Here is a 14,552-nt window from a genome sequence, read left to right as displayed (position 1 = left end):
TGTGAAAATAGCTGGTGTTTTGATTGGCATTCTGGCTCTTGAAGTGATATGAATTTCTGTTTTTTCAGATAGGCTTGAACTTTAGCACTTTACACAGAAGATTTTAAAAATAAGGAATCAAAACCATGCATTAGTATTCCATAACTTCATATTTCATTGATACCAAAACCAGTTGGCTTTAATTTCCTTAAGTATACAAGGCCATAATCCAGAAATCAAAGGGAGCAAAAGAGTAAATTGTCAACTGTCTATAGACAAAGGAGAAAAATGCTTTTTCCTAAAATGTCATTAAGTTCTGCTGAATGCTTTTGATTTACTCTCTCTTCCCCAATGCTATTATCTGAAAGAGTTTACCTTCAGATGCTGCAGGCACAGCTGTGCTAGAGCTGCCTGTTGGGACGCATATTGCTTTGCTGTCCACCAGAAGAGCTTTGGAAATCCATTTCCTTATATATATATATGAATATATGCATATATTCATTTTTCATTATATAAATGTAACTGAGATGATTGAAAAAAAGAAAAAGTCAGTGCATATGCTTTGTTCTAGCACAAAAAGGGACTTCCTGCAGAAGTTGCACCCATATATTATGCAAGCTGGCCATGTAAACACAACTGCTATGCATCTGTGCCTGATGGCAGGAGTTTAACCAGCTGTAACTTAGCTAGATGCATAAGCTTAATTTGCATGAAGCCCGAATGCTAAAAATTATTTAAATGGCTGTCTCTCAATGCATTTGTGGTTAAAAAAAGATTTGTCATTTGCCAATCTACCTCTGCTAAATTAACATTTCTAAACTAAAAAAAAAAGACCTCCTCATTTTTCATTATTCTGAACTAGGCAGATTTTTTTAGTGAAATAAACACACTGACTTTTTTTGTAACTATAGAGACACTCTGAAAGGTCAAAACAAGTTTCAGCTACTTTGATGAAGCTTTTTAGTGAATTCATGCAGGTAATGCAAAAGTCACCACTGCTTAGAGGGTGGATAGCAATTTATACAAATTACTATTCCAAGATAAACCACAGCTGGTCTGGTACCAGTGGCAAGTCTGATGTCAGAGAATAATCACATCTCTCATTATGCCATGTATCTTCTTACCTTTGTATTACACTATTCTGTTAAACAAAGTACCCCTGAGGGCTGTTTATCCCTAGATAATAGTCTCTACTGTTAAGTACTACTTCATCAAAATGTTTCCTTCTGATGATGTCTTACTGTAATATATCATGCAAGTGACAACTAATATATTATATAATAAAGTAAAATATCCCCTGAGCAAGGTACAGGGATGATAAATTATGTTAATATGTTATTCCCATTATATTATCATCAGTCAGATGATGATTTAGTATGATGCATCATCAGAAAAAGATAATCTAATAGGGTATTACTCAAAACTTTATGCCATCTGGGGAATACAAGGAGAAAATTCAACTGACTTATAGGACAAAAGGTATCCCAGTGCCACAATTCGTGAATAGCCTAAATTAAAATACATCAAGATATAGAAAAGTAGTACAAAAGTCTAGGAAGTGCAATACTAAGAAATGTCGCTATTGTAAAGGTCAGAAGCAGATTCTCAGTGTCTGTAAACCAACATTACACTAGTTTAAACACTATATATTAAATTGCCATTAGTATGACTGGAGCTGCCATCATAAGCATCAGTCAATGCTTTGTCCTGGTAAGCTGCTGATGATAGTGTAATAGAAACTTACTTGATGTTCAGTGCCCTTTATTCAGACAGTTGACAGAGATTTAGTTCAACGTGGATATCTGCAGGAAGGCTCGACCACATTTCTGTGCCAAACTATTCATCATCAAACAGATGGTTATCCTATTATTCAACAATTTGCATGCTGCCACACTGCAGTGATCTATGGACGATACCAGTATGTTGCTAAACCAAATAGAAATATCAGAGAAAATTTGTTGTGAAGCAGCACCTAACTAGGACTGAAAACTACTCTTGTGTGTTCATTTCTTTGTAATTTTTTGGTGATATGCTTCATCCGTGTTTGTGCAGTTATGGTATGATAAGGCTGTGTTGTAACTTCTGCTGTAACAGGATACCTTATTTGGTCAAAGGATAGGGAAAAATTTATTTCATGAGAAGCAAATTGATGAAGCCCTATGTCCTAGGGCTCCATTACATAAATCAACTGCATTTTCATGCTACAGTTATCCTAGTTCTCATGCTGTCTTCTCCAGCCTCAATAGCATAACTTCTGATCTTCTCAGTCTCCCCACGGCACCTTCACAATACCTCTAGCTTCTTTCCGTGCTCTACTATTTTCACTTCCCTGGTGAAGCTTAGATCCGTCCCATGTCCCTGTGGCCTCATACAATATCAAATTACTCACAAGCCCCTCCCATACCCCTATACCTATCTCCCCAGTAGCCCAAATGTTTGCCTAGTTTGCCAGCTGGGCAAGTGGCAGCTTGTTGTGCCCAACATTGTGCAGCCTGGTCGGCCACCGAGCCACTGCCTTCTAGCTGCTGGCTGGTCCAGAAGAACGGCCGTGTACTGAGCTCTCCTGCCTTTCCGTCAGGAGAAATACTGTGGTCTCTCTCCTTTGCTTAGATACTGTTTTTCATTAAATATATGGAAAATCGGGAAGGGATCAGCTGCCTATATGTAGAGATCCAGTGCCCTCTGAGATATCACGGGGAACCTGAGATCACTGCAGAGGACTGGCAGACATGACATTTTCCTAAAATGACAGCTAGTGAGCAAGTGACAGTGCCTAAAGGAACAGTAGACACCATATTTAGGTGATCTGATCTAGCCTTTGATGTCTGTCTTGTATCTACCTTTCTGCCATCCACGCTTCTTGAAATTGCCAGCGGTTCAAAGCTTCTAGCCTGGGAGTTGGCTGACAGGCAGCCATGCCGGCGGTGCAGCTGCGGCTTGTACACTTCATTTCTTTGGAAAACCAGCAGGGTGGCACTGGGAGCATTTTGGCCTGGTGCAGGAGAAATGACTGTTACCGTCCTCTTCTCTGCTGAGCCTCACTGCCCACCCTGGCCTTGGCAAGCTGTTTCTTGCCTTCGTCCCTCCCTGTCCCCAGATGGGAAGGCAGGAAATGGTGCCCAGTATTTGACAGGTCCCTGGCCCCTGTCGTGCTTCTTGACCTATGGCCCCGGACTCAGATGCTTCGCCTTCATCAGCATCTGTTCTCCCATCTCCCCTACAATATATAAGCCATATTTTTATGCAGCGTGTGGGCTTACTTAGAGACATGAAACTTGCATGCTTCCCAACAGTCTGGGAATACTCTTATTCCCCTTTTTTTCTTAAATGAAATTATTTATTGTTGATGAAAGATATGAGACCAAAATCTTTACAAGATAGTGTCATTCCTCCATGGAGCAAATGTCAGACCTCCATGCACTCACCCAGTAGCCAGCCCCTACTATCTCAGGGCAGTACTTTTACAGATAACAGTCTGCCAGTTTATCTCCTTAGTACCCGGTCCTTTTTCTGTTGCTAAACTGACTAACAGTAGAACTATTTATTTCCCTTTGTCAAAGGGTTTAGCCATAAAGGATATCTTTAAACATTGGGGTCCTGTACAAAGACATAGACATGTAGTCACAGAATCGACAGCAAAAAACAAATGTCTTATGATCCTTCAGATAGCTGTCTACAATTATACTGTCTCACATCAAAGAATGCCTCACTTCAGGTGCCTTTCTTAAATTTAACTTTTTAATTTTCTTTAACTCTCTTTCCCCCAAAATGTTGATAACATGTTAATCATCCATTTTTTTCCGGTTACACTATTATACCATGTGTTTGTATTTTACCTGGAAGTGAAGCAAGATCATAGCAAGGGAATAATGATCAAACTCAGATAGCCACAATGCTTGTGAGCTCAGAAGCATGTCTCCAAAATACAAGTGGTGAATTCTGAGGAGGACTATAGGAAGAGAGAGCACATGCAATGATACAGTCTCAGTTTTGCTTATTGAGCTTTTAGCTGTCTGTAGCTCAAAGACCATTTTAAACCAGAGGTAGGTCTTTATATATAATATCTTTCATTAATATTTCTTCTGTAAATTTATCTAGTTAGTTTTTGGAGATGTTTGTATTTTTAGAGTCCATAACATCCCATAGCAATGTTTCCTTGTTAAAAAAAAAAAAAAAAAAAGACTGTTTCATTAATGTTTTTAATATTCTACTTGTCACTTACATTTGATGCACCCTGGTTCTATACTCTCCACCTATTGTCCACTCCATTATATTCAGGGCTGCGTAGACCTTTTTTAGTTACTTCTACTCTGTACCATTGAACACCCATCCTGTCTTTTTCTACAGGTCTGCTAGTTTCAATGTATCCTTTGGGGATGGGGGATCAGGGCTGCAATCAGTAAGCAATATGCAGGAATATCCTAAGTTTCAACAGGGCCATGCTTTCTTCTATTCCTGATCATTTCTATAATTTAATTTCATTTTTTTCCCTATAGTCTGCTTTTGAGCATGGAGTTGGTAATGTTATAGAGCCATCTAACTGTTATAACCACAAGATCTGTCTTGAGCAGTGATAGCTTTGTAGCAAGTCGTTATTTTTTATGTAAAGTTAGGAGCATTTTATTCTGTATGCATCACCATGACACTGAATTTTGTGACATTTTATCACTTGGCAACTCAGTATCATAAGATCCTTTGGCAAATTTTTGTGGTCGATCATCATCTTTACTACCATGAATACCTTTGGATTGCTAGCACAATTTACCTGTTCGCTGTCCAGCCTGTATTGTAGATTCTACATACTCTGCCAGCAGGACATGTGCATTGGTCCCCAGGGGATGCCACTCTAAAAACTGACCTTTTCTTTCTGACTGTTTGTTTCCTATCTTTTGACCAGCTACTTATCCATTAATTGTCTGAAACTTAAATAACAGGCAAACTCCTTCAGGATGAGAAGTGACCTCACAAAAATGTGAGCAGAACATTTAATTCATCAGTTACTAAGATATTAATTCTCCTCTGCACTTCCTGATGCAGCTGGGATGAAAACTAAAGCATTGATACTTGCAGAGTAGCTCAGCCTCATAATAATTCTGATCATCATAAACATCTGTGTATCTGTGTGTGGCACTGTAACTCCCAAAAGAAAAGCCTAATTTTTGTGGTTTCCAACTCATTTCTAGAATAAAGTTTTGAAGAAGCCTTAGACAAATAAAATCTAGTGTACCCCCGAGCAAGCTGTATATGAGTTCAATATCTAGGTTCTTACATTCTCTCTAGTACAGCATCCCAAAGAATAGAATATGAAAATGTATACTGGAGACAGTACCATAGCCTATATGGTGTTAATTTTGCATTTAAATCAATTTCACTTTGTCCTCAATTTTCAAGTTTCCATATGCTTCTGAGTTTTTATTGACTACTTCAAATTGTATGGTGTGGAAGGAATTACGGCAGGGGTCCAGGGGCAAGGCAGTAGAGTATGAATAATCTGGGCATTATGGCAGCAGAGAAAGAGGCCACTTGATTACTGAAACATGGGAGCTGTTTGTTGTGCATGTCAACTAGATATGCATGTAGAAATCACTAGCTGTGAAATCAATGGTAGTTAATGACATGAAGTGTTCAAGCAGTGCATGGTAACAGTTTACTGTTGATCCAATAATAAACACTTCATGAAGCCCTGGGCAAGTCAAGGGCATCATTTCAGAGACAAGTCTTTGTTGACGCTTTTAAGAAAGTATAGTGCCTAGTAACATCTTTTTTTCAATTTAAATTACTTGGTTTTAGAAAAGTATTTGTATTCAGTAACTCAGTTCTGCTGTAAGAATGGACCTTGTAGCAAATTCCTTTGTTACAGAGTTATGCAGCATAAGGCATCCTTCAATAAGCATCTTGGAACAAATCCTTTTCACCTTTTCCATTGACTTCAGTAGGACTACTTGTGTAAGCAAAGTGGATAGGATCTGGATGTGCAGATTGAAGGACTCTGTAGGAGTAACTTTCAAGAAATTGGTTAAGGCTGTAATGTGAGCTGTGCTGACGCAGCTGGCAGATAGCTTGAAATTGATGCTCTTGAAAAGAGATAGATCTTTGCCAGAAATATTAGTTTCAAGAAAAATGACATTTTTTCCTATCATTACTGTCAAGTAGTGCTATAGTTTCTAAACTGGATTTGGTAGAGATGCATGGCTCTGATATTTAATTTCAGAGAAGGAAAGGGTTTCTATGTTATTGAGGGCCAAGCACCCAATGCTGTAAAATTCACTGGTGCATTCTTAATCCCAGGGAAATGAGAAGTCGACTCTCTAAAACATTATGAGACTCCTTGGCCCCACCAGTCTCACCATTACCTTTAAAAAGATCAATCTCGAAGAGGTTTTGCAAAATACTTGTGTTTATCTGTCTTTGTACAATTGCCTGGTTCTTATCGGGACTCTGAGGACACCACCAGTCCTTACTGGCCTGACTGGCCTGCCTGGCCGCCCCTGGGACTTCCCCCCCACCCCTGCCCATTGGCCCAGGACCCTATTTCAGCTCAGCCTGGGGCCATCAATCCCTGCTCCAGCGACATCACAACTGGCCAGCCCCAGCCCTGTTGGATTGAAGTTGTTTGGATTTGCTGGATTCACCTTGGCTTGCTACCTTGCCTTCACCTGATGCTCACAGGACTGTTGATAGCGCCCGTTGCCATCGCCATGCTGCCCTGCTCATCCCCCCAGGCGCCGTGGGGTGCACCCTGTCCACAAGGGCATTGCCCAGCCTGCATGGTGGCTGCTCCCGGCTCCCCTACCCTTAGGGAGCAGCCCTGCGCTTGCTGCTCGCTGACAGCTCTAGCTGTCTGTGCTGATGTGTACAGCAGTTAACTTCCGAAAGTTGAATCTTTTTTTTGGCTCTTTTCTGTCTTTCCCTTCTTCTCTTTACTTTCTCTCCCCTTCTACAGAAAAAAGAACACTGAGCTTTTGGCTCTGGAAGAGTGAGGCCTCTGCCCATCTTCAACCATGGACCCCTTTTGCTCCATCTCTGGAATGAACTACTTTGTTCATTTAAAAACTAAACAAATATATGTTCTTAAAATAAATGGGTGAAAACCTTGGGTCTTTCAGTGAGCACCTTGTACGTAAAGGCATCATGGCTAACAAGAAAATATGTCTGTAGGCCAGTTAGTTATACAAACAAGAGACAATCATATCAACCACTTGTATTTGGTAGTTTGCTGTATTTTGTCATTGTATAAAGTTCTTTAAATTGCACTGCCAGGAAAACATGAATGCAGGACAGATATAAGTCGTCAGAAATATTCACCACCATTTCACTTATGTGGATTTTGAGGGTCAAAGCTATGCATTTTTATCAGACTACTTCTTATCTTTCAACCCAAGTGAAGATCAATGCCTCAGAACAGGCAAGGGACTGCATGTTGAAGTGTTTTGTTTCAAAGGAAGTGCTACAACTACTACTAATAAGAACCCCAGCTGTTTTAGCGAGCATTTCTGGTTTTGCAATTCTTCAATTTTTAGCAAAGTAATTTAATATTTTAATTCTTTAATTTTTGAACTAAAAGGCTATAGGGTAGGATATGTCTGTCTTTCTGGAGGTTTTGTGTGTATGTATACAACTACTCAATTCATCTTACTGATCACCTTTAGGAAGACAAAATGAATGACAGGTTGGGTGGAGTATTTTTGAGAAGCACCCTGATACACCTCTAATGTTAATGCTAGTTAACATGAAGTGTTTCTGATGATTTGTGGACAGACGGTTCATCCTGGCTGTTTTAGTTCTGCCAGTATCTGAAGCGCTGATTCTTTCCATCTATCAACAACTTTCCTCCTTTTTGAAGACACAAATAAATGTGTAATGTAAGGGTTAATATTCACTAAAATTGACGTATTCTCAAAATCATAAATAACTTGTTCTGAAAAAATGGATAGCTAACTTAAGGGAAAAAAAACAAGTTCCACATATTTAACTTCAGCATTGTTAATGAGGATATTTGAAAGAAAATGAATATTTTCCCAGAGATTAAAAGCAAATCCAGGCTTTTTGAAAATCAGGGGGGTTTGTTCATTTCAGTTCTAAGGGAAATGAAAGACTGGTAGAACTGTCTGGAATTGGGCATAATGAGAGCAAATTCTGAAATGCCTTTTCAGAGCGGTTTTGTTATCTTGCCATGTAGTTTCTCTGATATTCCAATAGACACTAGAGAAGTCTGTTGATAAGTCTGAATAGTTCTAAATTATGATTTGAGGATGCTAAATTCTGGCTATTTCTCTTTGCATATGAAAAATTCGATTTGTGTGCTCAAATAAAAGCATTGCTCCAGTAAAGTGGCATAAGGCTTTTGTATAGAATGATGAACTATGTCCAATATTTAAAACTAATCTCTTTCATTACTTTTGTCTCTCTTCACTCTGAAGGTCTCTTTTTTTTTCCCTATTTCTGTCATTTGAGGTGGAGAAAGAGACAGATACTACACTTGTGTCATGGAAAATTATTGCACAATTCAGTAACATTGTGCATAAAGGAATAGTAACTGACAGATGCATAGGAATTACTGTGCCAGATTAGACTAATGGTGCACATAGTTCAGTACCTTTTGTCCTAGAAATAGACAGTTCTAGCTGTCTGTGCATCTGGAACTGATGGCTTTGCACCTCAGCATTTAGTAAAACTGCAGCCAGTTCTGTGACAGTCCCTCTGCAGTGTCTGTCATTCAAGGAAAATATGGAACAGGCTTTTCAACAGACATAGGCATTGTTTCACATCACTGCTAGTTCTGGGATATCATGAGTCTGATGCACTGTGTTTGCTTCTGGCTGCTTACGTGTATTGTTGTCTTTGCACATCCTGTAGGAGCTCATAGATCTTGCCTTCAGTTTTATATCTAAGGTTCTCAGTAGCATCACTGCTCACTTTAATTAGCTAGCAGGGCATGCCAAAAGTCTGGGTATCTAATGGGCTTCCTTATTTGCCTCTGTGCCCTCTCTGTCATTTTTCACATCAAGCAGTTTGAGGTTGCTGATATATCCTGACCTTCATCTTCATAGAGTAATGGGCCATAGCTGCCAGTTACATTGTTCTGCTGGAATTTTAAAATATGTTTAAATATTTTATTAAAGAAACTGTTAATGTCTCTTGTTTTTTAAAAAGATGTCTAACATGTAAAATTAAAAAAATCAAATGGGAGATGGGAAAAATGCAGAGTAAGGAATAGACTTTGTGGCCCATTGGATGATATATAATGTCAGCGTCAGTTGCCTCGCTGGGGTCTTTTCACATAATAGATTGTAAGCACTTTATTTGTTCTAAGCTCCAAGAAGAAATGGCATTTTGGGAAGACTGTCTCTCTCATGCATAGCTTGAGGTAAAGAATGAGGCATTCTGTGACATGCAGATCCAATTCTGTCTTTAAATGTGTAGCAAACTCTGCTGTTGCCAGCTCTGTAGGGAAAGTGAGTGAGGGTGTGGGTGGGTGAGGGGGTAAATTTCATTTCAAGGGCTGATCTCTAAACAGTTCTACAAGCTAAGCAATGAGAGCCTAATATTCTAATTGCAAGGGGATTTTTGACACTGCATAGTAAAATTGCTTATTAAATTACAATTAAGAAAAAATCAGGAGATAGACACTATTCAGCTGGCAGCATATGGAAAACAAAGGCTGAATTCTAATTATTTGAATAGCAGTGTTAGTGTTCTTTTGCTATGTGAAAATAAAATTAGCTTATCAGTGATATCATTATCCATGTATGAGATGCGGCAGAAATACAATTTGGTTCCTAACACCCCTTCTCCCCCTTCCCACACCCCCCAAAAGAGAGAGAATAATCTAAAAACAAAACAGCCTTCCATAAGGGCTTTCTGATAGAGGGAGCTGTAGCAGATTTCATTGCTACAGTAGTAAAATGTAGATGATTTATAAATTATCTTAATTTGAAGGTGAGGCATTGTGTAAACAGTATTATATTTATTATTTTCCCAGTTAGATCAAAATGTAAAAAGACATGTCGAATATCAGTAACACTGTTTATTACTCTAATCAGAAACAGGAAGTATGTTTTCAGCTATTCTAAACCTTATGTGTTCTTTTAGTACACATGCGCAGCTATTATTACTGTTCAGTCATATATGTCTCTTAAAGTAGTCATATTGCAATCTCCACCTTTTGAATGGCTTTCAAATAAATAAAACAACTTTTTTGCATAAAAAAGATATTCTGCAAACATAATTAAGTATTGAAATCTACATTTTTATGAATGTAACATCTTCATACATAAGATGAATCCATTGTAAAAATTTTAGAGGTTTTGCTCCACTTTGTCATTACAGCTAGCAGAAAAGAATTTTATTTTACATTACAACACTGAACACATCTTATGCCCTTGAACGTGAACTGCCTTGGATTTTGTTAAGACTCTGCTCTCCATTCTCATTTTCACACTCAATGAGCCACTACTGTTTCAGTCCAAAAGGGATCAGTCAGTAAAGCTGTATCATGAAACTAGTTGGAGAGTCTAATCAGATTCTTTAAAACTCATTTATATTTAGCCAATAGTCACAAAACTAGCTGCAAATGCTGCTTGAGATGTGACCTCTTTTTTGAGTATGATTTGGGAATACATAATCAGATTTATGAAAAGAACACACTTTAAAAAATAATTTTCATGTTATGTTATAAACATTAAAAGTAAAATCTATAAATATCCAAATGCCTTTTATTTGCATGTGTAGATTTGTGTTTTCCCTGAAAGTAGATATTTAATTGCTAACATAAGATTTTTCATTAAAATTCAAAAAATAATAAATTAGAAATGTAGGCTCATAGTAAATTTGTTGATACATCAGTTTGTCCTGATAAACAAAGTCTTGCAGTAACACAACAATCTAAACTGGTAGACTTTTCTTCCTGTCATCTCCTGAGATCTGTGATAAGGAAATAAAATACAGCATTTTTCTTTTGCATCCTCCCTTGAATGCTGGTATGGCACTCCAGAAAGTATCTGGAGTGGACATAAAGCAAAAGGCATCAAGGGGGATTGCTCGGTAAGACAGTGAACTCTTATGTCAGAGCAAGTGTCTCACCTTCTACATCATTTATCAGTCAGGAGTGATATGCTGATGATGAGGAAGGGTGTTTAGGGTTGTCAGGGCAGTGTCTCTTGTGATATGGATCAGCATGACTGTTGTTCACCTTTTTGCAAGTGCATGTGTCCAGGTCCAAAGAAGGAATTAAAAGCCTACCACGACCCTGTGACTTAGGCCAGGAAAATATTGATTGTCCCCCAAAATCTGCAGAAGCCCGCGATCTAAGGATGGAGTTACATAAGTTTGGCAATAAAATGTTTAAAAATAAAGGACTAAAGCCTATCCAGTAAAATGGATAAGGCCCATAACTCTGTGGCAAGAGGAGATATTTTGAACTATATTCTGCAGTTAGACCCTAACACTGTTTCTCAAAGGGGACATCTTTGTGGTTGGACAGCACAGTGTGTAGTGTACATTTGGGGCACTGAATATCTAAATCTTCCACTGCCTCAGGAAGCTCGGACTCACATATCCCACCAAAACACCATTCCAACCAGACTGTGAGATCGAGCACCAAATGCTCTTATCCAATTTGTTCAGAAGGTTTAACTATTTCCTGAGGAAGAGACAAGAAATTAGGCTGGTCTTTCCTTAGAGAATGTCTTATCACAAATTTCCTTTGTCACCCTATTTCTTCATTCTCGTACCAAAAGCATTTGTAATTGCTTCCCAAGTGGAACAGCTGCACCAGGAAGGGACCAAGAGCATCACACCCTGCAGCACTGGCTAGGGCAGGTTCAGAGATGGCAGCAGGTGGGGTGTAAAGTCCTTTGCATCTCTGACATGCCAGAGGAGTGATCTGTCTACAAGGTTATTGGATTAAGAAAAGGGCGTAGGGGAGGTGCTTGGGAAAAAATACAAAATAAAGTATTACCTTTACCTTACTACTGCTACAATCAGTCAGTGGTTTGCCACTGACTTCAACCACAGCTGAGCAAGCAAAGGCTTTAAAAAGGCAGCTGCCAAAAATGTAACATCATACAAAGGACATCTTGGCTACTATCATAACTATCATACAACATAAATGTTAACCATACATTTTTCATCAGCAGGTGAGACTCAGTGATGAGAAGTTAGCTTACTGGCACATCACCACAGACACAGAGCTTTGCTTTTGAACACTATTTTGGTAGAACAAGCAAGTTCTCAGTCAGTTGAAGTCGGGCCTCAACAACTCACAGACAATTTTTTTATATATTCAAAGCAAATGAACAGAGATTTACATACTTGTTTTTAACTGTGGCTTCTCTTCAACTGCCAAACGGATGTTCTAGTTCATTTTGTCTTTTGTTTCTGTCAGAAATACAATTATAACGCTGAGCAGAATCTATTACTGCTTATTGAAAGCAACTGCTGCCAAGTGAGCTCAGCTCTACTGACTGCCTCCTTCTACCATCTAGTGGCACTTTAAGCGTACTGCTCTCTCTCTCTACTTACTAAATAAGAGTTAAATGGAGAATGATCATAAATGGATACTGTTGAAAAGAGAAATGTATCTGGAGAAGAAATACTTTGTTCTGAAATGGAAAAGTAGTTTCCATACATAAACTATTTATGGGAGAATAGAAGAGATTCAATGGCTTAAATTACTAATGTCAGAGAAAAGTTCTGCAACCTGAGGTCTTGTAAAGAGTAAGTAAGGTTTGTTGATTGAATTCTTACAAATTTTTTAGGTGGTAGCACTTGGATTTTAAGTTGAAAGCTGCAGAACGAAACTATTCAATATCTGAAGGAAAAACCTATCAGAAACACACTTGGTTTGCTATTTACCCAGATATTTAAAGGGCACAACAAAAATTAAAAGACATTATCGAAAGTAAAGAATAATAGAAAGCCTGTGGTTTCCTTTCAGATTATGTAATTTTATTAAGTGCTTTTGGTGTTCTATTTTGCAATAGATGTTTCGGTTTCATTTAAGGAGAAAGAGTTTAAATGTCAATGTACTAGGAATTTCAGGCTTGGGATATTTTCAATCAAAAGGCATGTCCTGACTAATTATGTGACTGAACAAACATGAATCATCTAAAATGCTTTCTGTTCTTTGAACTGAATTTTGTTTTCACAAAGTGCTGTTTTGGTGAATTGAACTACAAATGAAACCAAATTTTTATCAAATTCTAAAAAATTATTCCTTTCCACTTGCAGCAAATTGACAAGGCAAATTGACAGAAGACAGAATGTAGAATCTCAGCATCCAGGATATTTATTTTTTTCTTTTCTTTTAAACATGTGCTATTCTGTATTCTAGTCATATTGGCAAGTTTTCAACATATTTTTCAGGGTGGAAAAATCCCCATAAGGTGGACTGCTCCTGAAGCTATAGCTTACCGGAAGTTCTCTTCAGCAAGCGATGCATGGAGCTATGGGATTGTAATGTGGGAGGTGATGTCCTACGGTGAGAGACCATACTGGGAGATGTCCAATCAGGATGTAAGTATTGCCTAGGACTAATCTGCAAGTTGTTGAAATGTTCCTTGAAAATGATTGTCACTCCCTGCCCTGCTTTGCTTTCTCATTCACTTTCTAGGCTGGAACCTTAACTTACTTAAATCAGCATAACTCTTATCACCTTCAGTGGGATGTTAATTTATGCAACCTGAAGACTTGACCCTCTATAACTAAAACCTTGACTAGCTTTGTCCTGTGGACTAAAGACATATTACAAAGAGTCAAGAGTCATAGTCAGCTTGCCAGGTTCTAATGCTCGCTATATGTGGCTTTCATCCAAATCCCTGGGAATCTGCATCAGATATGCAAGTTGATGCAGTTCTCAGTTAAGCTATAAATCAAAACTTGAGGGTATACTGGAACTATTCTGATGATGAAGTTGGCCCATTACCTCCAGTACAACCTGACAGTACCCTTCAGTGGGCATACATGGTTAAATTCTAAAAGAGTTAAGCTGCCACAAGAAATGTATTTGCTAATTCTCCTTTCTAAGAATTAAATGCATTCTGTTTACCTCAAAAACTACATATAGGCTTAACCACAGTGCAGGACAATAGTCCTCCCTCATAACAAAGTTATGTTTTCCTCTGACTTTTTTTTTCCAAAAGTTGTGGCCAAATAAGCCTTTCCAATTAAAAAAAAAAACATATTTGCTTCTAGTAAAATTGAAGGCTTGTTCTAGAAAATGAGGCATGGGAAAGGGGAATTTTTTTTCTCCACCACAATTTAAATTTTCACTAATTCTCTTGTCTGAGGGATCCCCATGACAGCTCGAACTGGTATACTCAGTCTTCACACCAGCCATCAATCTCTATGTCAAAATGCAGAATATCAGCCAACCTGTCTTAACCTCTCTCATATATGTGCCTAGAATACCTCTGCATTGGTTTTGAAGAGTTGACAAGACTTTTCCCAGATGGCTGTTTTTATATTGTTGCTAAGTTATTCAGCCGTTTGAGTCTGGTTGCTTGTTAAGGCTGATCAATCATTTGGGGATAAGGATCTGAGAGAGATTTTCATTAAAAAAACATCATTTCAGA

The 14,552-nt window shown here is 38.3% G+C and overlaps 1 protein-coding gene across 1 annotated transcript in view; it reads left to right on the top strand.

The window, feature by feature from the left end:
• EPHA6 (EPH receptor A6) overlaps positions 1 to 14,552 on the top strand; it is a 513,140-nt gene that overhangs the window by 483,141 nt on the left and 15,447 nt on the right. The window contains exon 16 of the mRNA XM_075034050.1: positions 13,345 to 13,494. Coding sequence (XP_074890151.1) covers positions 13,345 to 13,494 — 150 coding nt within the window. The remainder of the gene's footprint in view (positions 1 to 13,344; positions 13,495 to 14,552) is intronic.

This window comes from Buteo buteo, chromosome 8, assembly GCF_964188355.1.
Source record: "Buteo buteo chromosome 8, bButBut1.hap1.1, whole genome shotgun sequence".
In the NCBI taxonomy this organism is placed as follows: Eukaryota; Metazoa; Chordata; class Aves; order Accipitriformes; family Accipitridae; genus Buteo; species Buteo buteo.
The sequence above is the reverse complement of the archived record's forward strand: the minus strand, read 5'-3'. Positions and strand labels throughout refer to the sequence as shown.